The 27,848-nt window shown below is 41.2% G+C and overlaps 1 protein-coding gene across 1 annotated transcript; it reads right to left on the minus strand.

Moving 5' to 3' along the window:
• Positions 1-8,376: 8,376 nt before the first annotated feature.
• mdh1ab (malate dehydrogenase 1Ab, NAD (soluble)) lies at positions 8,377-27,819 on the minus strand. Its single transcript, XM_078230449.1, has 9 exons — positions 27,716-27,819; positions 22,386-22,484; positions 21,561-21,657; positions 20,102-20,277; positions 14,172-14,294; positions 13,597-13,773; positions 10,654-10,767; positions 8,881-8,970; positions 8,377-8,703 (listed from the first exon to the last, which is right to left on the minus strand). The coding sequence occupies exons 1-9, from the start codon at positions 27,716-27,718 to the stop codon at positions 8,578-8,580; spliced, it is 1,005 nt and encodes a 334-aa protein (XP_078086575.1). The 5' UTR covers positions 27,719-27,819; the 3' UTR covers positions 8,377-8,577.
• Between the last annotated feature and the right edge of the window lie 29 nt (positions 27,820-27,848).

A 27,848-nucleotide genomic window follows, 5' to 3' on the forward strand; every position in this document is an offset into this window, starting at 1 on the left:
ACCCTTCAGCCCCCTCCTCCAAGTCATTGATAAAAATCACAAATAGCAGAGGACCCAGCACTGATCCCTGTGGTACACTGCTGGTAACTGGTCTCCAGTCTGAAAATTTTCCATCCACCACCACCATCTGTCTTCTATGAGATAGCCAGTTACTTATCCAATCAGCCAAATTTCCCTCTATCCCACACCTCCTTACTTTCTTCATGAGCCTACTATGGGGAACCTTATCAAATGCCTTACTAAAATCCATGTATACGACATCAACTGCTCTACCTTCACCTACACGCTTAGTTACCTCCTCAAAGAATTCAATCAAATTTGTGAGGCAAGACTTACCCTTCACGAATCCGTGCTGACTATCCCGGATTAAGCTGCATCTTTCCAAATGCTCATAAATCCTATCCCTCGGGACCTTTTCCATTAACTTACCAACCACCGAAGACTGACCGGCCTATAGTTACCAGGGTCATTTCTACTTCCTTTCTTGAACAGAGGAACAACATTCGCCACTCTCCAGTCCTCTGGCACTATCCCCGTGGACAGTGAGGACCCAAAGATCAAAGCCAAAGACTCTGCAATCTCATCCCTTGCCTCCCAAAGAATCCTAGGATATATCCCATCTGGCCCAGTGGACTTATCGACCCTCAGGTTTTTCAAAATTGCTCATACATCTTCCCTCAGAACATCTACCTCCTCCAGCCTATCAGCCTGTATCACACTCTCATCCTCAAAAACATGGCCCCTCTCCTTGGTGAACACTGAAGAAAAGTATTCATTCATCGCCTCTCCTATCTCTTCTGACTCCATGCACAAGTTCCCACTACTATCCTTGACCGGCCCTAACCTCACCCTGGTCATTCTTTTATTTCATGATCATCATTCATGTATTCCCCTAATGATTTAATCAGTTCATGTCTGGGAATCTCTCTCAGGCAGGATCTCATTGTTCAAGTGATCAGGTTTCGAGCAACTTTCCACCACATCTTGATGTTCATGTCCCGAAACCTCCAATTCGCCAGGGTCCCATTATCCAAGCAATTAGGTTTAATGGTTCATCTCCACCAGTTGAAGACCTCATTGTCTTGATGCCTTGCTAATTGACCTGGCAACCAGAGGCTCACGCTGAAAAATAGAAGCATTTGTGTTCAGTTAGAACCAGGTATCTGAGAAAGAAACCTGCTCTCACAGAAACTGCCTGGACAAGCAGGACAATACAAGGATGTAGAAATCAAGTCACAGTAGCTAAAGAATCAACCATAAATCAGAGGACGAGAAATCCAGAAAGGGGGTTATGTTCAGTGAAGTCAGGAGCAGAAAGAAAGGCTCCTAATTAAAGGCAGACCTGCAAGGTGCAGACTTGGAGAAGTTGACTAGTGAGAAGCCAGACATATGAAGTAATCTTAATACAGCCTGTGGAGCAGTAGTCTTCTGTTGGTATGGCTGAGTACCTGAGATATTGTGTGGAATCTAGTGTTCCAGAGCAGAGGAATACTGAAAGGAAAGGTTGAAATTCTGGATGTGGATCCTTGGTGAAGGCATCTGAGAAAAGCCCTATGTGGGTGTAGATACCAAAGTGTGTCCTTTTGAGAGTGAAGGTTGGAAACCCTCATGTGAAAGCCTGAGTTCCAGGGAGACTAGGTGACTCACAGTGGGAGACTTGATGAGAAATCCACAGAAGTTGTTCTGGTTGGCATTTGGTTTCAGAGCGAGATGTGTGTGATCACATTTTGCCTATTAGTTTATATGGATTGTGTACTGACTGAGAATATTAGAGTATAAGATAGATTCTGTAACTTGTGTTATCCTTACAAATCTGTGTAAACCTGTAAAGGTATAGCTGGAGTGAAGCAGTAGCATTTATTGGTTAATATTTTTAATGTTTAATAAATGTTTTATTCTTTTGTTAAAAGTTAATTGGCAGTTCTGTTCCTCCATGTCTCTAAGCATAAAATAAAAGCTGCAATCTATTGATCTGGGTTCCACACTGGGACTTGACTGCCCAATAGTAACATCAGCTAGGATCATAACAATAACATCCTTAACTTCCATCGTGGGATCACTTTAGATGGTGAATACTTCACAGAGTCTTTCTTTCTTAATGGAATATGTCGTTATTGAGAGTCATGAAATATCACCTTAAATGTCTGCCACTGCTTCTGCCTTACCTTTTAACCGATTTTCCCAGTCCACTTTAGCCAACTCTGTCTTTATACCCATGTAATTGCCTTTATTTGAGTTTAAGATTCTAGTTTCAGACCCACATTGCTCATCCTCAAACTGATTGTGAAATTCTATCATATTATTATCACTCTTACCAAAAGGATCCTTTTGATCCTTTGCGGATTTATTTAACCATGTCTCGTTAAATGTTACCGGGTCAAAAATATTCTGTTCCCTGAATGTATTATTCTAAAAATAGTGTCCCAAATACACGCTATGAACTCATCTTCCAGATTAACTTTGCTAATTTGATTTGGCAAATCTTTATTGATGGTCTGAAGCTTTTATGAATAATCAGAAGCTTTTTCCCAGGGTGGAAGAGTCAATTACTAGGGGCCATAAGTGCAAAGGGCAAGGTTTAAAGGAGGTGTACGAGGCAAGCTTTTTACACAGAGGGTGGTGGGTGCCTGGAACTCGCTGCCGGGGGAGGTATGGAAGCGGATATGATAGCGACTTTTAAGGGGCGTCTGGACAAATACATGAATAGGATGGGAATAGAGGGATATGGTCCCCGGAAGGGTAGGAGGTTTTAGTTCAGTCGAACGGCATGGTCGGTGCAGGCTTGGAGGGCCGAAGGGCCTGTTCCTGTGCTGTAATTTTCTTTGTTCTTTGTGAAAATAAAAACTGTTGCCGTCATCTTCTGGTTAGTTCTTGATTTATTCCATCCTACAGTGTAGCGACTGTCAGAGGGACCTGAAACTCTCCCACCAGTGACTTCTGCCCATTGCTATTCCCTATCTCAAGCCATCCTGATCCTCTGAACTAAGATCATTTCTCGCTCCTGTACTGATCTCATCCTTTAGTGACAGAACCACTCCACCTCCTTTCGCTGTCAAATACCCCTGAATATTCAGGTGGCAGCTATAGTCATTTTGTACCAACTCACTTTACTGACTGTCATATCAAGCTCATTGCTTCTATTTGTACCATTAATTCATCTATCTTGTTACGAATGCTGTGAGATTTCAATTAGATAAAGAATCTTTAATTCTGCCTTTTAACATTTTTCCCCCGCTCTGAACTTACTTGCTGGTACACTTTTATGTTTGTACACTCTGTCCCTTCCTGTCACACTCTGGTTATCATCTCCTGCATTTGCTACCCTGCACTATTGCCTTACACTTTCTCTTTAATTTCCCCAATCTCTCCTCACATTAACCCTCCCCCCTCTATTTAGTTTAAAGCCCTTTCTATAGCCCTAATGGTGCGATTTTCCAGCAAACCAGTCCCAGTGGTGTTCAGATGAAGACCGTCCCTACAGTACAACTCCCCCTTTCACCAGTACTGGTCCCAGTACAGTATGAATCGAAAGCCATTTCTCCCACACTAGTCGTTCAGTCGTACATTGAACCCTCTGATTTTACTTACCCTGTGCCAATCCACTCATGGCTCAAGTAATAATCCAGAGATTTTTACCTTTATGTCTGATTTTAAACTTAGTCCCTAGCTGCTCAAACTCCCTCAGCTGAACCTCTTTGTTGTAGGTAGCCTTTCTTCTCTACACATTCTTCCTATCAAAATGAATCGCTTCACATTTCTCCTAGGACGGCACGGTAGCACAGTGGTTAGCACTGCTGCTTCACAGCTCCCGGGTTCGATTCCCGGCTCGGGTCACTGTCTGTGTGGAGTTTGCACATTCTCCTCGTGTCTGTGTGGGTTTCCTCCGGGTGCTCCGGTTTCCTCCCACAGTCCAAAGATGTGCGGGTTAGGTTGATTGGCCATGCTAAATTGCCCCTTAGTGTCCTGGGATGTGTAGGTTAGAGGGATTAGTGGGTAAAATATGTGGGGGTAGGGCCTGGGTGGGATTGTGGTCGGTGCAGACTCGACGGGCCGAATGGCCTCCTTCTGCACTGTAGGGTTTCTATGATTCTCTGCGTTGAATTTTATCTATATGCCACCAACTCCTTCCACACTGTCCTCCTCACAGTTCACAATGCTTCCAAGTTTCTACGATCCACATAATTTGAAATTCTGTCCTGTGCACCAAAGTGTAGAATTTATTTTCATTCATTCATGAGATGTGGGCGTCGCTGGCCGGGCCAGCATTTATTGTCCATCCCCGAGGGCAACTAAAAGTCAACCACATTGCTGTGGCTTTGGAGTCACATGTAGACCAGACCAGGTAAGGATGGCAAATCTCCTTCCCTAAAGGACATTAGTGAAGCAGATGGTTTTTTCCGACAATCGACAATGGCTTCATGGTCATTATGTGGAGATGCCGGCGTTGGACTGGGGTAAACACAGTAAGAAGTTTAACAACACCAGGTTAAAGTCCAACAGGTTTATTTGGTAGCAAAAGCCACACAAGCTTTCGAAGCTCTAAGCCCCTTCTTCAGGTGAGTGGGAATTCTGTTCACAAACAATGTTCACAAACTCTGTTTGTGAACAGAATTCCCACTCACCTGAAGAAGGGGCTTAGAGCTTCGAAAGCTTGTGTGGCTTTTGCTACCAAATAAACCTGTTGGACTTTAACCTGGTGTTGTTAAACTTCTTTCATGGTCATTATCAGACTTTAATTCCAGATTTTTATTGAATTCAAATTTCACCATCTGCCGTGGTGGGATTCAAACCCGGGTCCCCAGAGCATTACCCTGGGTCTCTGAAATCCAAGTCCAGTGACAATACCACTATGCCACTGCCTCCCCAGTGATATATACCAACATCAGGAACAGCAAGTATCCCAACACTGATCCCTGAAGAACTCCATTAATCACAACTCTCTGCATTCTCTCGCTCAGCCAATTCACTATCCATAATGTCCTGCTCCTTTTATTCATTGCTCACAACTAACTTTGCAGGTGCCTCTCTGCACAGGAGCTGGTTACTGTTATATTCAAGTTAATTGATAAATGTAAACATTACTAAATTTTAGAAAGAGATCAACCCTTTAAATTCCTTCCCTCACTTGCCAAATTCCCAAGTTCGGCACAGTCTTTGCTGAACCTTTGTACATTGGTGAGTCACCCTGCTTCCCAGAACAAGCTACACAACTGGCTTGTTCTGAGGTGCACAATTGTGAAGACGATACATATGTTATACATTAAAACATTTTCAATGGGGAATGGTCTGAATGGTTAATGTAGCAGTATTAAATTTAAACTTGCACATTAGCTCCATCGTGTGGCCAATGTGTTGTATCGCTTCACCTTCTTGCACATGAATCCACAACATCTCATTTGATGGGAGGTGCAATGTTTTACAGCAATGTACAAAAGCCTAAACAGTGGTAGAGGTTAAATCCCCTTGTGTCACAAGTTCCCAAATATCAGCTGTATTGGTGTGTGGAGGAGCTAGTCCAGGTTCAATTCCGTAAAGTTCCAACCATGATGTTCAATAACAATTTCTGCAAATTTTGTTTGTAATATGTACATTAGCTAATATGCTAATACATATTAGCATGTATAGAGCATTGGTTAGCTAACAGGAAACAGAGTAGGCATAAATTGGTAATTTTTGAGTTGGCCACATGTAATGACTGGAGTGCCAAAGGGGTCAGTAGAGAGGCTTCAACTATTGCCTATTCAGATAAATGACTTGGATGAAGGAACCAAATACATAGCTGTTAAATTTGCTGATGATCCAAAGATAGGTAGGAAAGTAAGTTGTGAAGGGGATTTAAAGGGTCTACAAAGGGATATACATAGGTTAAGTGAATAGGCAAAATTTTAACAGAGTTTGTGGGAAAATGTGAAATTGTCCATTTTGGCAGGAAGAATAGAAAAGTAGCATGCTATTTCAATGGAGAGATTGTAGAACACAGATGTTCAAAGGAATCGGACTATTCAGATACACGAAACACAAAAATAGTCATTTGGAAGTAAGAATATTGCTGATAAAAGAGACACGCTTTCTGTCTTGTACTCATCAGGACACTTCACAAGAATACCAAAATAAAGGGAAAAACAATTTAGATTGAATGAGAAGAGAATGTTGATTGATTGGTAAGTGGACTGATTGGTGGATGCATTGCCATGGAGAATGCACCAGTTGATGGTGACTGACAGTTAACTGCTCTAGGGAATGAATGCACAAATGGCTGTCACTTATTCTGTTTAGCTGAAACAGGTGCACGTTCTGCCTGCAAACTGAGCACTGTGTTAATATATGCAGCTTCCGGTACATGTGCTACGCTGAGAGCTTGACTGACAATCTTAAATCGTCAGCATAATTCTTTGTGCATGGAGGATTAAGTAAATGTTGTCCAATCACAGCTAATGTTGGACACTCTATTTTGTGCTTGGTAAAGATGGGCAAACTTGACTGTTGTGAACAATGGGAGGGACATGCTGTTTGATACAACCCGTCAATCTTTGGGCTGTACGGTCTACATAGCATCACACTGCAACATGCAGCAAGAATTTCAGTGCCACTGTGACCAAATCTGTGCAGTATTCCTGATGTAGACATACAAAGGCCCTGTACAGCTGCAATAAAAATTCTCTACTTTTATGTTCCATTCTCCTTGCAATAAACACCAACATTTCATTTACCTTCCTAATCACTTGCTGTAGTTGCGTACTACCTTTGTGATTCATGTACTAGGACACCCAGATACCTCTATACCACCATGTTCTGCAATCTCTTTCCATTTAAATATTGTAGTGATTTGCTATTCTTCCTGCTAAAGTGTACAAGTTCACATTTTCCTACATTATAACTGCATCTGCCAAATTTTTACCACGCTGTTATCCCTTTGCACTCGTGTAAGGAACCGCAGTGATATATTTCTGAGTTAGGATGGCGAGTGACTTTGAGGGGAACTTCCTATGTATCCATGTGTCTGCTATCCTCGGCCTGCTAAATAGTACTGGTTGTGGGTTTGGAAGGCGTTGTCTAAGGACCATTGTTAAGTTCCTACAGTGCATCTTGTAGATGGCACATACTGTTGCTATGGTTCGTCAGTGGTAGAGGGAGCAAGTATTTGCAGATCGGGTGCCAATCAAGCTTTGTCTGGATGGTGTTCAGCTTTTTGCGTGTTGTTGGAGCTGCACTCATCCAGGCAAGTGGAGAGTATTCCAACACAGTCATAGAATCATAGAAACCCTACAGTGCAGAAGGAGGCCATTCGGCCCATCGAGTCTGCACCGACCACAATCCCACCCATGCCCTACCCCTACATATTTTACCTGCTAATCCCTCTAACCTACGCATCTCAGGACTCTAAGGGGCAATTTCTAACCTGGCCAATCAACCTAACCCGCACATCTTTGGACTGTGGGAGGAAACCGGAGCACCCGGAGGAAACCCACGCAAACACGAGGAGAATGTGCAAACTCCACACAGACAGTGACCCGAGCCAGGAATCGAACCCAGGACCCTGGAGCTGTGAAGCAGCAGTGCTAACCACTGTGCTACCGTGCCGCCCAGTCCTGACTCGTGCCTTGTTGATGGTGGCCAGGCTTTAGGGAGTCCAGAGATGGGTTACTTGCTGCAGGATTCCTAGCCACAATATTTACATGGTAAGTCCAGTTCCGTTTTTGGTCAATGGTAACCCCCAAAATAGTTGATAGTGGGGGATTCAGTGATGGTAATGTCATTGAATGTCAAGAGAAGATGGTTAGATTCTCCCTTGCTGGAAATGTTCATTGCCTGGCACTTGTGTGGTGTGACTGTTACTTTCCACTTGTCAGCCCAAACCTGGATGTTGTCCAGGTTTTGCTGCATTTTGACATGGATTGCTTTAGTATCTGAGGAGTTGCAAATCAGCCCCACTTCTGACCTTATGATGGAAGGAAGGTCATTGATGAAGCAGCTGAAGATGGTTGAGTCTTGGACACTACCCCAAGGAGCTGCTGCATTGACATCCTGGAACTGAGATGACTGACTCCTAACAATCTCAATCATTTTCCTTTATGCTGGGCATGACTTCAACCAGCAGAGTTTCTCCTGATTCCCACTGACTCCAGTTTTGCTAGGGCTCCTTGATGCCACACTCAGTCGAATGCTGCCTTGATGTCAAGGGCAGTCACTCTAACCTCACCTCTGGAGTTCAGCTCTTTAGTCCATGTTTGAACCAAGGCTGTAATAAGCAAAATAACGTGCGAGAGAGACAGATTTAGTGTTAATAAGATATTTTTCTGTAGTAATCCAGTTTCTTGTATTTTAAACAAGAGATATGATACAAAACTGCTCAAGGAAATCAAAACAAACAGAACATAAGGTTACTGGTATTAGTTTTATTTTTATGCCTTCCCTATATTGGACAATAATATGGACTCACTGAATATTAACTTTATAGTGCAGTTTAAGATTCCTTATGCAAGATTTTTATGGTGATAATGGAACCAAACAGCTTTATTTTACCACAGTCACTGAACATACACAACAGTGATTAGCACATAGGTTAGGCGATTATTCTCAAACTCCCGACAGAAATTCAACTGCTGTTTCTTTCTCCTCCGACAGTTCTTTAGCAGTAGCTTTCATCATCTCACAGGAGAAGTCATTGATTTTCAGACATTCAACAATATTCCAACATTTATTCTGCAACAAAGGCAAACAATTAATGTACACCTGATAACTAAAGCCCATTTCAGGAAAGAATTGAAACGTATTTCACACAAGTATTTCAAAAATCTGCAGTGACGGGTCTCATTATAAAGTAATAAGAGATGAAATACGCTGATAGCTGAACGAATAGGCAACAAATTAACAGCTTACCTGGATTTGAACAGGGAAGGAATAAACCAGATCATTGGGGATATTGTACGGGTTTCCATCTGAAATCACTCCCATGGACACCCATTCACCCTGAACAAAAAGCAAAGAGCTATCAGTGTATAATTTGATTCAGAAAGCTGGAAAGCTCTTGGCTGGAACAATCAAAATCAACAAAGCGCCCGACTTAAATTAGCTTTTTGAGTTTCAAAAGAAAGACTCCGGTACATTTTCCAAACAAACACCATGAAACATTTATTAAGCGACAATCAAGTTTTATAAAGTGTGCTTGAAAATCCAAACATTCAGAATTTTAAAATTTCAGGTCCACTTTCATGACGCCAATGTAATAAATTTAAATAATTTTGAAGCAAAAACAGTGGGCGGGGATTTTCCGGCCGCGCTCACCCCGAAACCGGAAAATCCCCGCCCGAGGTCAACGGACATTTCCATGGTCTGCCCCTCGTCCGCTACGGTTCCTGTGACGGGCGGAATGGGAAAATTTGCCTGTGTGTTTGTTGTGTGTGGATGCTATTGTCAGAATGGGCCAGAAGTGTTGCTGGCGAAATGTTAGTGGGTTAAATAAAATCAGTGCTATTAATGTTGATTAATTTGGTTTCATTCCTTGGTTTCAAGATGAATGGACTTCTCAAGTTATGAATCTCCAAAAAAATAATTACTTCCACTCCTTTATTCAACTCCTAAAAAAGGATTCAAGAAATGACTGGATTGCTACTGTAAATACAAATTAAACTCATGTCAGGAGTCAAAGCTGCAAAATTATAACCTAAGGAGCCTTTTTAATGACATGTTTTACATTTCTGCAATTCTGCTCAACCTCGGAGATCCAAAAAGGGAACAACTGAACTTGTTGAGTCTCGCTCCTGCAGGGACTATATTGTTTCTAAAGGTATTTAAAAATGGCCTGTTACTTTCCCTTAATCAAATCTTTTTTTCCCTCTCTTTATTTTTCTTTCTATAACTAAATAAATTAATTTACCCGATTTCTTTCTGCATCATTCACATTATTTTGTTCTCTATTCATAAATTTAATTGGATTTGACAGACTTGTCCTTTCGTTCAGAGACCCCAGACAACTTAGCAGCTGGCAGAACTGGAACTCACGGGTATGGGAAAAGTCCAATTAATGAGATACCCCGTCCAGCATTGGTAGTGATGAGTGGAATGGTCAGTGGATTAATAATCCAGAGACTGGAGTTAATGGTCTGGGGAGCTGGGTTCAAATCCCACCACGGCACGGTTGATTGCCTTTCTGATTCACTAAATTAGGGAAGGAAATCTGCCTTCCTTCGTGGCCAGGCCTACATGTGACCCAGCCAGCGATGCCCACATGCCATGAATGAATAAAAAATTCAGAGCCACTCGAAAGCTGGCAAAGTATGCATCTGGGACTTGAGGTTGCATGTTTTAACATTACTGGACAGTGAAGCAAGTCCAATAATAGCAAATTAAGACAACTTGAGCACAAGACTTTTGTTTTAATTTGAAAGGGAGTGTGAAAAACAGGGCTCCTTGATCAACTTAAATCAGAAAACACTGGATTAGATTTCTAAATACGTGTGTACACAGCCAATACACACCCAGGAAGGTGCAAACTGGGGAATGAACATGCTAGTGTGGATGGAAGCAGAAATATACCATCTCATAGGAGGCAAAACATAAAACATTCTAAGTGGATGGCATACGCAATGATAATTCACACAGGAGAACGAATTAGTGTAAAAGTAGCCCAGTTCAAATAATTAGTTAACAGACCTCAGGAGTGCCAAACCAGATATCCCTCATGTGATCAGCGATGGCCTTAGCAGCCGACATTGCGCTAGAGAGTTTCCGTGCCTTAATGACTGCAGCACCACGATTCTGCACAGTCTGCCGACAGAGAGAAAGGAGCAAGTTTATCAGTAATGCTTCAAAACAGAGTTTACCAAATTGCTCATGTCATAGCTGGCCGCTTGCATTATCAGGGGCAGGAGATTTCTCAATTGCTTTTCATAAAGACATTGGTAGTTTCACTGGCACACGTTTCCCATGGCACTGCCGATAGACCACAGTGCCAGTCACACAAGACTAAAAACATCTTAGTCTGTGCACAAGACTAAAAACAATTCGATGGAAATAGATGAATACATTTAAAAACATTATTGATTAAAATAAGCAGATGTAAGGAAACAATTTAACACTATACATTTATAAGAACATAAGAACATAAGAAATAGGAGCAGGAGTAGGCCATCTAGCCCCTCGAGCCTGCCCCGCCATTCAATAAGATCATGGCTGATCTGACGTGGATCAGTACCACTTACCCGCCTGATCCCCATAACCCTTAATTCCCTTACCGATCAGGAATCCATCCATCCGTGCTTTAAACATATTCAGCGAGGTAGCCTCCACCACCTCAGTGGGCAGAGAATTCCACAGATTCACCACCCTCTGGGAGAAGAAGTTCCTCCTCAACTCTGTCTTAAACCGACCCCCCTTTATTTTGAGGCTGTGTCCTCTAGTTTTAACTTCCTTACTAAGTGGAAAGAATCTCTCCGCCTCCACCCTATCCAGCCCCCGCATTATCTTATAAGTCTCCATAAGATCCCCCCTCATCCTTCTAAACTCCAACGAGTACAAACCCAATCTCCTCAGCCTCTCCTCATAATCCAAACCCCTCATCTCCGGTATCAATCTGGTGAACCTTCTCTGCACTCCCTCCAATGCCAATATATCCTTCCTCATATAAGGGGACCAATACTGCACACAGTACTCCAGCTGCGGCCTCACCAATGCCCTGTACAGGTGCATCAAGACATCCCTGCTTTTATATTCTATCCCCCTCGCAATATAGGCCAACATCCCATTTGCCTTCTTGATCACCTGTTGTACCTGCAGACTGGGCTTTTGCGTCTCATGCATTATGAACTGCATTATCTTTTAAAACAAAAAACAAGTTCCAGTCCGATGTTTAATCAGTGCTGTTGGAGCCAATGACACAAATGTATTTAAAAGCTTCATTATCAATGTGCAATTGACCCCATCTTGTCATGTGATGTGACATTTGCTGCTTCTGGTTTATAAAATACAAGGAAACAAATTGTGCAAATGCAACATCAAGATATCGGGTTAAAACATTCTGGTGCTCTAATTAAATCCAAAATACAAAGCTTGTGCCGCCAAATGCTTTTGAACATTTTGCTGCTTTACAGCTGTCCCTCTTTCTGCATGCAGACTGCATTTATTCGTATGGCTTTCAACAGACTGAACAAATTACAACCCTGTTGAGCCCCAGAATCTGATTCAGATGAAAAGCAAATGCTTTGCTGGCACTGTTCGATAAACGTACAGCACTCCTGCTATTTTTAACATTCTTTGCCCAAGAGAACAGATGGTTTCTGGTACTCAGCGTGCGTTTAGAACCCAACAACAATATTCCATCCCTCTCTTTCATTTCAGCTTTTTCACTAAGTCACACACAGGCTTAAGTCAGAGCAACCAAAATGGAACAATAGCAGAAAATGCTGTTAATACTCAGCAGGGCAGGTAGTGTCTAAAGTAAAGTTTATTTATCAGTTACAAATAAGGCTTCCATTAACACTGCAATGCAGTTACTGTGAAATTCCCGTAACCACCACATTTCGGCGCCTGTTCGGGTCAATGCACCTAACTAGCATTTCTTTCAGACCATGGGAGGAAACCGGAGCACCTAGAGGAAACCCACGCAGACACGAGGAGAATGTGCAAACTCCACACAGACAGTGACCCAAGCCGGGAATCGAACCCGGGTCCCTGGCGCTGTGAGGCAGCAGTGCTAACCACTGTGACACCCCTGTGGCGAGAAACAGAGATAACATTTCAAGTTGAGATGATCTATCTGCAGAATGTTTCCTGACATGAAGCGTTGGCTCTGTTTTTCTCTACAGGTGCTTCTTGGCCTATTTGCAGCATTTTGCGATGGTGTTTCAGATTTCCAGCATTTGCATTAATTTGCCTTTGTAATGAAAAGTATATTTTTGTGCCATTGATTATACATGCATCACCATATCTTAAAATATTAAAAATGTCAAAACAAGAAGCTCGTCTTGGGTCTTTAAAGGTTTAGAATCTTTAAATAACTCAACTCCTCAGTCTGAACCAGTGACTAAGGCTAATCACTTACTCTGAGAACACAGCAAGAATATTGTACCGAATGCCCCAGGTTTAGGATTTTATAAATTAAACCACAATTTTGGGTTTCTCAAAGGCAAGTTTATCCAAAGTGATTGATCTAGATAAAGTAGGAAGACTGCCAATTTGGATGTCATTTAATATTGTTACCTGTGCCAGGCAGGGTGCTATACATTCACTTGAGTGACACTTGCCAGAGGTTTGTGTGGGAGAAGACAGAACCAGTTTCAACTGCTGTGACCTACATACTGGTGCTGACACGATTAAATACAAGAATCGCCACTTTAGGGAAGGTGTGGTAGAATGAAACTGATACAATGCAACCCAATAAGGAATCAACATCTTAATCAAAATAACCAACTAAAAATAAACAGTATTATTAGTTTTGCTTAACTGATAAGGTAAATGTTTACACTTTAAAAGCAACAAAGAAAACTGAACGTAGAAGGTACTAATGCCAATGCATTTCTCTCTGTATTTGCTGTAGCATTTATTTGTACTCCTTCTTCATAAATATTTGCATTTATAAGGAGTTATGAAGTTACTTACAGTGATGAATTCACCCTTCAGCCAGTTATCATCCTTAATAGCATCAAAGACACTCATCTGCTTTTCTTTAATTTTTACGACAGCATGACTAACATCTGGATATTGAGTAGAAGAATGATTGCCCCAGATGATAACATTCTTTACATCATTAGAAGGCACACCCAATCTGTATGCAATCTAAAAGATAAAAGTTTAATTGGTAACATGCTCAGTTAAGAAAAACAGAACTTACTTGAATAAACAAAAAGGATAAAATATGTTGCAACCTTTCTAAGTATCGATCAGGCTGTTCATTTGGTCTAAATTTGCAATCTGTCCACATTTTTGGAAACTTGCAAACCCATACTTTTATTCAAATCATTAATGAAACCTCAGCCATTACTTCAGCATTCAAACACAGATTTTGCACATGTGCACAAAAAGCCACATAATTAAAGACAAATGTTTTTGCCAGAGACTAATCTGGAGATCAGAACTCTTGAAAACTGAATTTTCAGAAGTTGTAGAATGAAGACTCTCTCCCCAAAGCTTAGCTCACCAAAAGCTATACTTTAAAATCGGACTCTTATAAATACCTGAGCTTTCGCGCGGTTATGATCCAAACGAGTCAGGCAAGAGAAGTTCTCTTTCGGAATGGAGGGAGCACACTTCATTGCAGTCAAACAGTTGGTATTGGCTGGGTTCCCCACAACAAGAACCTGCAAGAAATAATTTGGTTTGTTATGACTGTAGCTGAAAAAGACTCCAATAATAATGGCAGCAACCAAACAGACACATCAAGTCAAATGTGATATTTAAATGTCGCATATTAGGAAAAATATATGAGCAGGGAAGGATTTGTAAACTGTTGGAAAGTGTAGTTTAAGGAGCTTAATACCTGTAAACAGGACTGTAAGTTTTTTGGTTTGTATAACTGCTATCTTGCTGCATGTTCACATCCTGATCTACTTTCTGTAACAGCACTTGGTAATGACACATTTAATAAGAGGACCACATGGCCAAGTCTTTACCCCCTCTGGAATATCATGGACAGCCAGAATATTAATCCAAACCAGAAAAATAAATCAACTGGTAATGAAGACAAAAGTTAGCGTGCATGATCCTTTTACCACAGAAGACCATGGTGGCCAACTCACTGAATATAGAATCCCTACAGTGCAAGTGGCCATTCGGCCCATTAAGTCTGCACCAACCACAACCCCACCCAGGCCCTATTCCCATATCGCCACATATTTAACCTGCTAATCCCCCGACACCCGGGTCGATTTAGCATGGCCAATCAATCTAACCCGCTAATCTTTGGACTGTGGGAGGAAACCAGAGCACCCGGAGGAAACCCATGCAGACACGGGGAGAACGTGCAAACTCCACACAGACAGTGACCCCAGGCCAAAACTGAACCTGGGTCCCTGGCGCTGTGAGGCAGCAGTGCTAACCACTGTGCCACCATGCTATTTAACGATGGTATGGATTTCTAGACTCAGTGTCAAGGGATATGGTGTTGAGATAGAGGATCAGCCATGATCACATTGAATGGCGGAGCAGGCTTGAGCAGCCGAATGGCCTACTCCTGCTTTCTGTGTTTCTATGTAAAGGAATCAGAATTGGAACTATTACTAGATGTACAATGATATCCAATTAGGCATAACAAATCAGGTGTTCTTGGTTTATCAAATCAGCTAGAGGGTTAAACAAAATTAACATTTGGAGAGTACAGCTTCACTTAAGTTTGCAGTGTCTGAAATGTAACCATGAACAAAAGCTGCAGGGTAACAAATTTATTTTGCCAGTGTACAATGTTTTAACAGCATTTTCATGAGCTTGTAAATAGAGTGGCATGTTTTCTGTGGAATCTCTGCTCACAGTTCACGCTACTTACCCATTTTTTAAAAGGAGAACAAAAGGAGAGTTAGACAATTTGCAAACATTTAGATGTGAGTTAATAGAAAATCCAGGAATGGGAGTTACTTTATAAGTGAGCATACATGTTTCCAACCCCAAGGTGATCGAGGAGGCCACAGATAATCCCCAGTATTCTAACACCCTTTTCTATGTAGATGTGCTAGCAACTCCCAGGAACTTATCCAGAGGCCTTCTGAATGTTGGCAGTGACTCTGTACAGCTTGTTTAGGCCTGCATTGGTATTCTGCAAAGAGACCCCTAACGATTGCCATATTCTTTGCTTTTGTACTCCTGTCCCCCAATCTTTCCTCATGTATTTAATTCAAATAGCTTATCCACATCGACTGAGTTTAATTATTCACTTCTTTAAAGCTTCCTATTACAACATCACGAAGCCCTCACATTTCTAAAGTTGAAAAGATCAGAAGTCTCTACATAGGAGGAGGCCATTCAGCCCCTTGAGCCTGCTGCACCATTCAATATCATGGTTAATCTGATCATAATCTCAATTCTACATTCCACCTACCCCCCGATAACTTTTCACCTCCTTGCTCATTAAGAATCTGTCTGGCTCTGCCTTTAAATTTTCACTGTTTCAGCTGCGCCTTTTGAGCAAGAGCATTCCAAAGAAAGAAATTCTCCTAATCTTGGTCTTAAACGGGTGACCTTTTATTATTAAGCAGTGACCCCCTAGTTACAGATTCTCCCACAAGAGGAAGCATCTTCTCCACATCCACCCTGTCAGTACCCCTCAAGATCTTAAAGGTTTCAATCAAGTTGCCTTTTACTCTAAACTCCAGTGGATACAAGCCCAGCCTGTCCAACCTTCTCTCATTAGACAACCCACTTATTCCTGGTTTTAGTCTAGTAAATCTTCCATGAACTGTTTCTAACACATTTACATTTTTCCTTGAATAAGGGGACCAATACTATACACAATACTCCAGATGTGGTCTCACTAGTGCTCTATACAGCTGTAGCATAACCTCCCTACTTTTGTATTCAATTCCCCTCACAATAAACAACAACATTGTATTAGAATTTCTAATTGCTTGCTGTACCTGCATACTAGCTTTTTGTGATTCATGCACTATGACACCCAGATCCCTGAGTCTCTAACCATTTAAATAATAAGCCATTTTATTTTTCCTGCCAAAATGGACAATTTCACACTTGCCCACATTATATTCTATTTGCCAGATCTTTATCACTCACTTAACCCATGTCCCTTTGTAGCCTCCTACAGTCTCTCCACAATTTCCTTTCCTATCTTTGTGCAGCTCACATTACGATGGAGAAACTACGTCAAGTTTTTGCAACTCATGGTTTACCGGATTCTCATTTCTGATAACTGTATAATGTTTACAAGTGATTTGTTCCAGGAGTTTATGCAAAGGAATGGAATATGCCATATGTGTGCTGTGCCTTTTCATCCAGCCTCACATTGTTTAGCAGAGCGAGCTGCTCAGACACTGAAAGGAGAATGACAGCTGATAGTTTGGGAACAAAGCTCAGTTCTGGTTTCAGTATCGGATCACGCCACAAACAACAACAGGACTCTCACCAGCTGAATTACTGATGGGTAAGAAGCTAAAGTTTTACCTGGATCTGCTACATCAAGATGTCAAAGCGAGAGTGGGAAAGAGACAGGAAAAGCAGAAGGAGAGACATTTCAATGTGAATGATAGTGTCTGTGTAAGGAATTCTGGCAGCAGCCAATGATGGCTGCCTGGAGTTCTCAACCAAAGTACTCCACTATCTTTGGTGGTGAAACTGACCAAAAAGATACAAAAGTCTGAGGTCACGTACCAACCGAGCAGCAGGTCACGTACCTTCCCTGCTGCTGTCAGACTTTTGAATGGACCTACCTCGCATTAAGCTGATCTTTCTTCACACCGTAGCTATGACTGTAACACTACATTCTGTACTCTCTCCTTTCCTTCTCTATGAACGGTATGCACACAAGAGACAATACTTTTCACTGTATGCTAACACGTGACAATAATAAATCAAATCAAAATCATTTGTCCATACCATGACTCAGACAGCAAAGGTCCCAGATAACACAGTAGAACAAAATGGACATTCGACAGGAAATGGTTCCTGTTGTGTAAGGATTTTCAGTAGACTTTACTTCAGGAGAGGATGAGGGACATTCATTCACAGAGACTCAACCTACTCCTGTGCCCACAAGTCCAGCTCAATTGAAACAAACCTCACCAGTGTCCATGGAGCCACTAGTAGGACTGCACAGGTCACAGCATAGTCACAAAGCTCCTGAAAGACTGATGTATGGTTGAGACACGAGTTTCATTATTTGTTTTTTCATTGAGGGGGATTGAAATTATGAGGAGAGAAGTATTATAATAAGCATCTTCCTACTTTAATGTATATACTTTGGCTTAAGTGTGAGCGACATCTTCAGTAACACAGGCTTTCGCAGGCTTAGTTTTAGCACAAGGGCTCTACAACTCGCTGCATCCAGTTCTGTACTGCTATACAGTATTTAGATATTTTTATAAGGTTGAATATCAATGCATTCAACTACCTTTTTTGTGGCGAAGTTACAACAGCCATTTGCCTTTGTGCTAGGTTTGACTCCAACCAGGAGGGTTTTTCCCGATTCCAATTTTGCTAGGGCTCCTTGATGCCACACTCAGTCAAATGCTGCCCTGATGCCAAAGGCAGTCTGGAATTCAGCTCTTTAGTCTCTGTTTGAACCAAGGCTGAATGACCCTGGTGGAACCAAAGCTGAGTGTGCAGGTGATTGCAGAGAAGGTGCTGCTTGTTAGCACTGTCAAGGACACAATCACTTTGCTGATCATTAAGAACAGACTAACGGGGCAGTAACTGGCCGGGCTGAATTTGTCCTGCTGTTTGTGGACAGTTCATTCCTGAGCAGTTTTTCTCATTTCCGTGGAATGATGTAGCTATAGTGGAACAGCTCGATTAAGGGCACGGCAGGTTCTGGTGCACAAATCTTCAATACTATTGCTGGAATATTGTCAGGGCTAAAGCTGTAGCAGTATCCAGTGCCTTCAGCCATTTCTTGATAATGTGGAGTGAAACAAATTGGCTGAAAACTGACATTTGTGATGCCGGTAATCAACACTACTGCCTGAAGATTGTTGCAAACATTTCAGCCTCGACCTTTGCACTGATGTGCTGGACTCCACTATCACCGAGGATGGGGATATTTGTGGAGCTTCCTCCTCCAGTGAGTTAATTGTTCACCACCAGTCATAATTGGATGAGGGAGGGCTGTTGAGCTTAGATCTGATCCGTTAGTTGTGGGATAGCTTAGCTTAGCTATCACTTGCTGCTTATGCTGTTTGGCATGCAAGTGGTCTTGTTTTGCAGCTTTACCGGGTTCTAGGTTTGCCTGGTGTTGCACCTGGCATTCCAACCTGCACTTGGAACAGCACGGTGGCACAGTGGTTAGCACTGCTTCCTCACAGCGTCTGGGTTCGATTCCCGGCTTGGGTGACTGTGGAGTTCACACGTCCTCCCCGTGTCTGCGTGGGTTTCCTCCGGGTGCTCCGATTTCCTCAGAGCACGAACCTGGGGCTTGGGATTACTAGTTCATGACATTACCACTACGCCAGCACCTCCCCTTATGTCCTTACTACAATCATGCATAGTAATATCACACAACATCAACATCAAATTGTGTCCGCCAATGACAGGACCAATCACCTAAAATTGTTCTGAACTAAGCAGCATCCAGAGAGAGAGAAACATCGTGTTTCGAATCAATGACCTGATGTTTCAGTTGAAGTATCTAACCTGAAATGTTAACAGTTTCTTTCTCCACAGATGCTGCCAGACCTGAATATTTCCAGAATTTTCCATTTTTATTTCAGATTTCTAGCATTCACAGAATTTGTGCCCCCCTCTGGAATCTGTTGCATTGTTTATTTGCTTTGTCTCCAATTTAGGTACTAAAAAAAATAAACTTTGCATATTTTTCTTACAAAAGTCATCCACAATTCATTCACCCTAGAACTGATCTGCAGGGTACCCTACTCACAATCCTATCATAATCTGTAAAATTCCCATTTACCAATTCTGTTTTTAAGCCAATTATCTATCCAGAGTAATCATTTACCCATCCTTGTCACTCTTTTACCTTTTCCATCAAAATATTTTCAGAAGATTCCAAGTACATAACACTGTACTGTCTCTCCCTCCTTTAACAAGTGGTATTTCTCACATAGAAAATCAAACTACCGCAGATGCTGAAAATTTGAAATAAAAACAAATGCTCTGATGAAAGGCCATCAACCTGAAATGTTAACTCTGCTTCTCTCTTCACAGCTGCAACCTGACCTGCTGAGTACTTCCAGCACTTTTTCTATTTTCCAAATGTTCATCCACTAGACCTCTGCATAAATTCAACAATTTTCCTGACAGTTGATGGTTTATAATTCTCATTGTCTTTTAACGAGATTCTTTATTTAGCCACTTAAGCTGTTGCTTAGGAATCTCCCCTGAATTTGGAAAGATTACAAAAAGACATTGAGAAAATTTACCAATCGCAACCAAATAAGGAGCTCCAAGTTTAACATGGTGGCACTTAATACCAAATCTACGTTTTTGTTACCTTGACCGTCTTCTTGGCCAGCCTGTCCAGAGCGCTTCCCTGGGATTTGAATATCTTGGAGTTTGCTTGCAGTAGATCTTTCCTTTCCATGCCCTCCCGTCTTGGCATAGAGCCCACAAGAATCGCCACATCAATGGCCTTGAAAGCTTCCTCCTCTTTATCAGTTGCAATGACCTCTGCAAGAGCAATGTAATTACTATTTTATTTAAACAAATATCAAAATTAGCTCCCCTACTGGCACTCCTAGTTTAGAACAGCATTGACAGCTACCTAGATTCTGATCTTTAACAGGTGAGTGCTTGCTTTAGAGAAGGGAGACAATTTGAATTTCCCTCTCCATAGCTAATGTTAGGTAGGAGTAGATAATTTGTCATAAAAACAGAAAATGCTGGATAAACTCAGCATATGTGGAGAGAAATTCCTTATGACTCTTCTTTAGAGCTCCATAGAAGCTGCCAGACCTGCTGAGTTCATCCAACATTTTCTATCTAGATTTGCAGCATCAGCAGTATTTTGCTATTATTTCAATAGGTAAGTTGATGTTACCTGGGTGTGGTCATCCTGCTTTTTTCTGGTGGACTGCTAGCAAACATGCTGAGGAAGAACAGCTTAAGGTTTCTTTTTCAGAACTGCCAAGGCCAAAAGCCAACAGCTTAAAGTCAGCCAAGAGACTCTATTTGCCTCGGAGGTGAGTAGAGAGTGTTCTACATTCTATCTTTTCCAACAGCTTGGTTTGCCTTTAAGGAGGGATGACAAACATCAGCTCTTATTGCTCAGTGATCCAGCTTTAGAAAGGCTCCAAGAATCTCTGCTGATCATCAAATGGACACACACCTGACGTGATATTAAGTTACCTGGAGGAGAATTTCCAAGTTTAATCCCTGTGTTGGTTTGATTTGACTGGGGACACCAGCAATGGCTACAACTGGCCTGAGGATGCATAAGCTACAGCAGTGATAAGACACATGGTCCACCATTCCAACTCTTGACTGAATTCTACGGGTGGCACAGTGGTTAGCTCTGGGAAATTCCAGATTTTGTAATGTCACAAGAAAACAGGTCATTGTTATTTACTTGTGCTTAGCAGCTAAACCAATGAGAGTTGTGCATCAAAGCTACCTCTTAATCAATAGTTGTGAAACACTAATGATGCAATGAACACTGAACTGATCCATAAATATGGGACACAATCATTGCACGGGAGCAATTCCAACAAAATTTACAACCAGCGGATCTGGTTTCCAATTGCAAAATTAGGAGTTTAAATTCCAGCTCTGACTTACTTTCAGTTTAGCAAAATCTCAGCTGACAACTAAAACTGATTTTATTTCCAACATAAAAGATATTCAAACTAAATGTACAATGTACTGTACTTAAAAGTTAATCCAGTTCTTTCAAGTAGAAAACAAAAGAACATTTATAATAATACTTGAGACTTCTCAATTTTAAATCTACTCACCTTGGATCAGTGGGAGAGCACAATCCCGGATTTCCATCAAGACACCATCGAGCACTGGCATCATTGGTGTAATATCAAGCAGCACAAGTATGAGGGGCTTGAAATTATATAAAAAAACCATAATTCAGTATTGTTTTATACACAACACAATGCTTTCACCTTATGTCACCCGATGACACTTCAGCAGAATGAAGCATTTTACTTTGAGATAGCATTCCTTCAGTAGCTTTCAGTTAGGATTCATGAACCCACACAAATTCATAATCTTGTTTGTTCCAAGATGAATGCTCCAAGACAAGACACTATTTCATATCTGGGAAGGTAAAGAAACTCTTCCCAATCTTTAACTACTGCTACCAGCGTGAAATGTGCCTATCTGTTCGACTTTGTCCAGCTGGTTACAATAATGTCAGATCAGCTTACCACAGTGCCCATGGTAAAGACGAGATTCAAACTTAGTTACAGTTTATATTGTGACTTTCTAGAAAGGAGAAAATGACAACTTTCCCTGGTGAGAAAGCAGTGGGTGAAGAATGTAATTTCAGCAGTAGATCCATATTCAGACAGACCATACTCGATAGAAACTAGCATCCTGCCAGGTTCAAGATCCTTTTTGACTTTAAAAATTATAGTCTTATTGAGGGCTGGATTCTAAACGGGGAGTTCCATTTATTTTCTTTTCCTCTCCTCATGTTACCAAGCATTTTTAAAAAAATATATATAAACACAATGCTGTTATTGCAATACTCCAATGTTTTGAACAAGCAAAAAGGAAAAAACTGTTAACTGTTGAATCAGCTGATTTTTAATAACTGTAAACATTACCTGGTCTTTTCCAAAAACATCGCCCTTTGCAATGTTGTAGAGAAGGGAATAGGCAATCTGACCGGCAGCGCCAGTCACGAGAACTTTGATGGGCTCTGCCTGGAAGACAAAGCAAATGGAGGAAAAACATTGAGTGATCCAGAGATGCACATCACACAAAATACACATTTTTCAAAGTTCAATCTCTCTCCCAGTCACAAGCAAACATATGAATTAGGAGAAGGAGTAGGCCATTTGGGCCCTCAAGCCTGTTCCACCATTCAATAAGATCATGGCTGGTTGATTGTACTCAACTCCACATTCCCTCCTATCCCTGATAAGTTTTCATCCACTTGTTAATGAAGAATCCACCTACCTATGCCTTAAAAAATATAAAGACTCTGCTTCAACTGCCTTTTGAGGAAGAGTATTCCAGAAACTCACGGCCCTCAAAGAAATAATTTCTCCTCATCTCTGTCTGAAGTGGGCGAACACTTACCTTTAAATAGTGAAACCTAGTTCTAGATTCTTCCACAGAGAAACATTCTTTCCCTTATGCTCTAGAAAACTGAAGTTTCTTTTACCACTCTGCATCCGTTATAAACAAATCCATAATAACTAAATACACCAAGCTGAAAGACTATCAGCTTAACATTTTCTACAAGCACTTTGAAAGGTTTAAGAACATTTAAATTAAAAACTTAACTTCTGAGAGAAAAAAAATCCTTGAATAATTAAACCCCTGGTATTGGTGTGCAAAGCAGAATTAGAATCGATTTCTGTCTAGCCAGGAACAGAATTGGATTGAAGCTAAAGCAGATATTTAATTAATTTGCATTAAAACAGTTGGTATTAATCTGTGACATACACAGTCTCTCATGAAATTATTCATTGGTTCCAGAATGGAAAACAAAATTGTCATTGGTAGAAACAGAAATATAAAATTGGAACTATTTTCAGGATCAGGTTCTTGTAACCAAGGAAACAACTGGTTTTTGCAGTACCCACATAACAATGCGTCTTTTTACAATAGAAAAATCATCCAAGGACATTTCACAGGCAGAGGTCAGGTTACTCCATATCACATTAACAGGATCACATTGCTTACAAACCGTTTCAACGCCAACTCAGCTAGATATCGAAGAACAGAAAAATCTTTGGCACTGGAAAATACTATTACATCCACAATCCCATTCATCTCTTTTGAACAAATCAACCAATTCCTCCAATCAGTTAATGTTCAGTGACTCTTCGTAAAGCTGTGTTAATGTTATTTGAGGGGACGCTTGGTTTGAGTGACATTTCCACAGTCAAACAGCAGATGAACATTCACGCAACCATAAAGAATAGACAAATAGCTTAGCCCCCTTCTTAGGGCCAGAGTATTGTATTTCGAAGTGAGAATTCAACAGAAAACCATTTGATATTCTGCTGAAAGTTGTATTTGATGCTGAAAAAAAAGGCATCGTATTTAACTATTTACTAACCAGGAGTTCCCTGTTGGAGACTCTACAGAAACAAATTTAATGTGAATTTGAGGTTCAATGTTGGGATGGAACTTCATGCTTGTGGTATTTGCTGTGGTTTAAATGTTTTGAGATTCTTCATTTTGTTGAAAGCTTCAGTTAAATTTCTAAATCGCATTTACCAAGCTCCAGCTCCAGTCCAGCTCTAACCAGTTTAGCACCTGGGGTGGGAACTAACTACGTATTTGTTCACTGGAGCATGAAAGCATTTGTATCCTTGCTATTTACTCCAATCCTATGTACCCAATGTATTTACAGCTCATCCATCCAAACTGTACACACACCATTCCTTGAGATACCCAACTCTTTCTTTAGGTGGTTCCAGTGCTTTTACCACCAGCACAATAATCTGCAAGTCTATTTCATGTATTGATCAAAGAACTGTGGTGACATGGTGACACAGTGGTTAGCACTGCTGCCTCACTGTGCCAGGGAGCAGTGTTCAATTCACGGCTTGGGTCCCTGTCTGCACGTTCTCCCCATGTCTGCGTGGGTTTCCTCCGAGTGCTCTGGTTTCCTCCCACAGTCCAAAGCTGTGCTGGTTAGGTGCATTGGCCATGGTAAATTCTCCCTCAGTGTACCCGACGAACAGGCGCCGGAGTGTGGCGACTAGGGGATTTTCACAGTAACTTCATTGCAGTGTTAATGTAAGCCTACCTGTGACACTAATAAATAAACTTTAAAAAACTCTTTAAAACTGTTTCTGACATCAATCCTAGGATTACACAAGCATGAACTGTGTTCCCGTGTCCTACTCCCAGTTTAACGTACAGAAATTGGAGTCACATCTTCTGTTCCCTTAATTATGCTCTATTGGAGTATATTCAGAATGGCAGGAGATCGAAAGGGGAGTTTAATGAGGCTGAGTCCTGGAACCACATTCACAATTTGTATAATTTAGACTTGGGATTCAAAAGCACAATCTTGTGGAATGGGTGGAATAAGCAACAGTGAGGATGCAAGAAGCACTAAGAAACCTACAGAATGAGCATACAATGAATTTCAACATAATGATAAGGAATTACATTTTCAAAATAAGGAGGTCATACATGACTTGGAAAATGAGAAACTAAATGGGGCAGTGTAACCAAAGGGATTTGGGAGTATGAATACACCAATAAATAAAGGTTGCTTCACAGGTTAATAAGTTCATTAAAAAAAACACAAACCAAACACTTGGGTTTATTTTTAGAGGGATAGAATTGAAAAGTCGGGACGTTCTGTTAAACTTGAATCAAATCTTGATTAGATTGCAGAGTACTACAGGTATTTCAAGCTGTCATATTATTAAAAGGTTATAGAGGAACAGAAAATTGTGCAAAAAGATTAAAAAGGAAGGTACCGCAAATGCATGTCTGCACACAAGAAACGGAATGGCAGGCTGGTTCCTTTTTCTCTTAATAAAAAGGCTGAGAGGTGACCTGACAGAGGATTTTAAGATTATAAAATATTTTAATGGAATGGATAGGGAGAGAATGTTTCCTCTCGTGGGGGAGAGCACAACTACAGGCCGTCAATATGATAGTCACCATGAAATCCAATAGGAAATTCAGAACCAAAACGCTTACCCAGAGTGCAAAGAGAACATGTTACTCTCTACCACACTCGCCCTCAGTTACAGGAATCATGCAAGAAATGGATAAATGTGATTATTGCTGATTATTTCCATATCTCTCTTTAGGAAAAGGGCCCCCGGCAGTTTTGGCTCAATTCCTGGTCAGTCTTGTGACTGGCCTCAGCACACAAACTTTGTCCTATTTCTCCACAGCTAGAAAGCATGCTATTGCCTCGAGGACGTTCACAGTCAATTCCAACATTAGGTTCCTCACCCGTGTGGCAAAATTCAGCCCAATCAGTTACTGACACTGTTATTCTTTCAATTTCAATCTTAGCTCTTTCAAAACTATTCATCGAGTCTTGACCACTTCTCCTTTCCATGTGAAGTACATTATCATTGTTCAAACAGCTCATTCTGTAGGTTAGGAACTGCCCACCTTCAATTCATTGCTCCTCTTAGTTTTCAATTGTCTGGAAATAAATCCAATGAACATTTTGTTTCTGAATTGAAATCATTTCTGTAAATTATAAATAGTTGAGATTCCAACTTTGGGCCCCAAATGTTCTTTTAGGATATCATGTCAACAACTGAGATCAATTCTGTCAAAGAACCACATTGGATGAATGAAAGGAATAATTCTCAAGGTCATTGCTTCAATTTCAACCACACATTCAACACTGCGTGGAGGCATCTTCCCTTGAAAAGGAAGTTATGAAGAAATAATCAGAAATATTCACATTCATCCAGTCCTGTCATGGTTTCAGTCTACTTTTTAAAAATATTTCACAATCAGATGCACTCATACAGACTAGAGGCACAAATCTGATCTTGTCTTGCTTTATATGCAAGGCAAACTAGATCAACATGCTGTTTTTTCCCTACTCCACACAGTTCATAACTTGTTGTCTCTGAAAAGTCACAGTTATTTAATCCTAGCACACCAGTCAAAGGTAATTACTCCTATCTGAGGAGTCAATTTATTATCGCCCAATTGGTGCATTGCAGCTAGTTATCGCCAAGCTGGTGCATTGCAGCTAGTTATCGCCCAGTTGGTGCATTGCAGCTAGTTATCGCCAAGCTGGTGCATTGCAGCTAGTTATCCCTAACTGGTGCATTGCAGCTAGTTATCCCTAACTGGTGCATTGCAGCTAGTTATCCCTAACTGGTGCATTGCAGCTAGTTATCTCCAAGCTGGTGCATTGCAGCTAGTTATCCCTAACTGGTGCATTGCAGCTAGTTATCGCCAAGCTGGTGCATTGCAGCTAGTTATCCCTAACTGGTGCATTGCAGCTAGTTATCGCCAAGCTGGTGCATTGCAGCTAGTTATCCCTAACTGGTGCATTGCAGCTAGTTATCCCTAACTGGTGCATTGCAGCTAGTTATCCCTAACTGGTGCATTGCAGCTAGTTATCCCTAACTGGTGCATTGCAGCTAGTTATCCCTAACTGGTGCATTGCAGCTAGTTATCGCCAAGCTGGTGCATTGCAGCTAGTTATCCCTAACTGGTGCATTGCAGCTAGTTATCCCTAACTGGTGCATTGCAGCTAGTTATCGCCAAGCTGGTGCATTGCAGCTAGTTATCCCTAACTGGTGCATTGCAGTTTAGAGCAGTTGCTGAGACACCGACCATTCTGAGATGTATATTAAAGCAGAAACCTGGATAAAAGCAAAGGATAAAGGCTTTGACAAAGGGTCATTTGGACTCAAAACGTCAGCTCTTTTCTCTCCTTACAGATGTTGCCAGACCAGCTGAGATTTTCCAGCATTTTCTCTTTTGGTTGTATATTAAAGCTTATCAGTCTAACCATTGTGAAGTGTATATTTAAGCAGTTATTGATATGCTGACCATTCTGACGTGTGTATTAAGCAGTTATTGACATGCTGACCATTGAGGTGTATATTAAACAGCTATTGACATACTGACCATTGTGAAGTGTATATTTAAGCAGTTATTGATATGCTGACCATTCTGACGTGTGTATTAAGCAGTTATTGACATGCTGACCATTGAGGTGTATATTAAACAGTTATTGACATACTGACCATTGTGAAGTGTATATTTAAGCAGTTATTAACATACTGACCATTCTGAGGTGTATATTAAGCAGTTACTGACAGACTGACCATTGTGAGATGTATATTAAGTTATTGACAGACTGACCATTGAGGTATATATTAACATACTGACCATGGAGGTATATATTAAGCAGTTATTGACAATATAACCATTGTGAAGTGTATATTTAAGCAGTTATTAACATACTGACCATTCTGCTCCGAGGTCACCTCTGCTGCTGGTGCTGCTGCTTCTTCTCGACCGCCAAATGCCAGTGGGGTCACGTGGGCCCGTGCACGTCACGGGCCGGTGGCGCGGTGCACTCTGGGAGTTGTAGTTTCTAT

This window comes from Mustelus asterias, chromosome 15 (assembly GCF_964213995.1).
Source record: "Mustelus asterias chromosome 15, sMusAst1.hap1.1, whole genome shotgun sequence".
Classification (NCBI taxonomy): domain Eukaryota; kingdom Metazoa; phylum Chordata; class Chondrichthyes; order Carcharhiniformes; family Triakidae; genus Mustelus; species Mustelus asterias.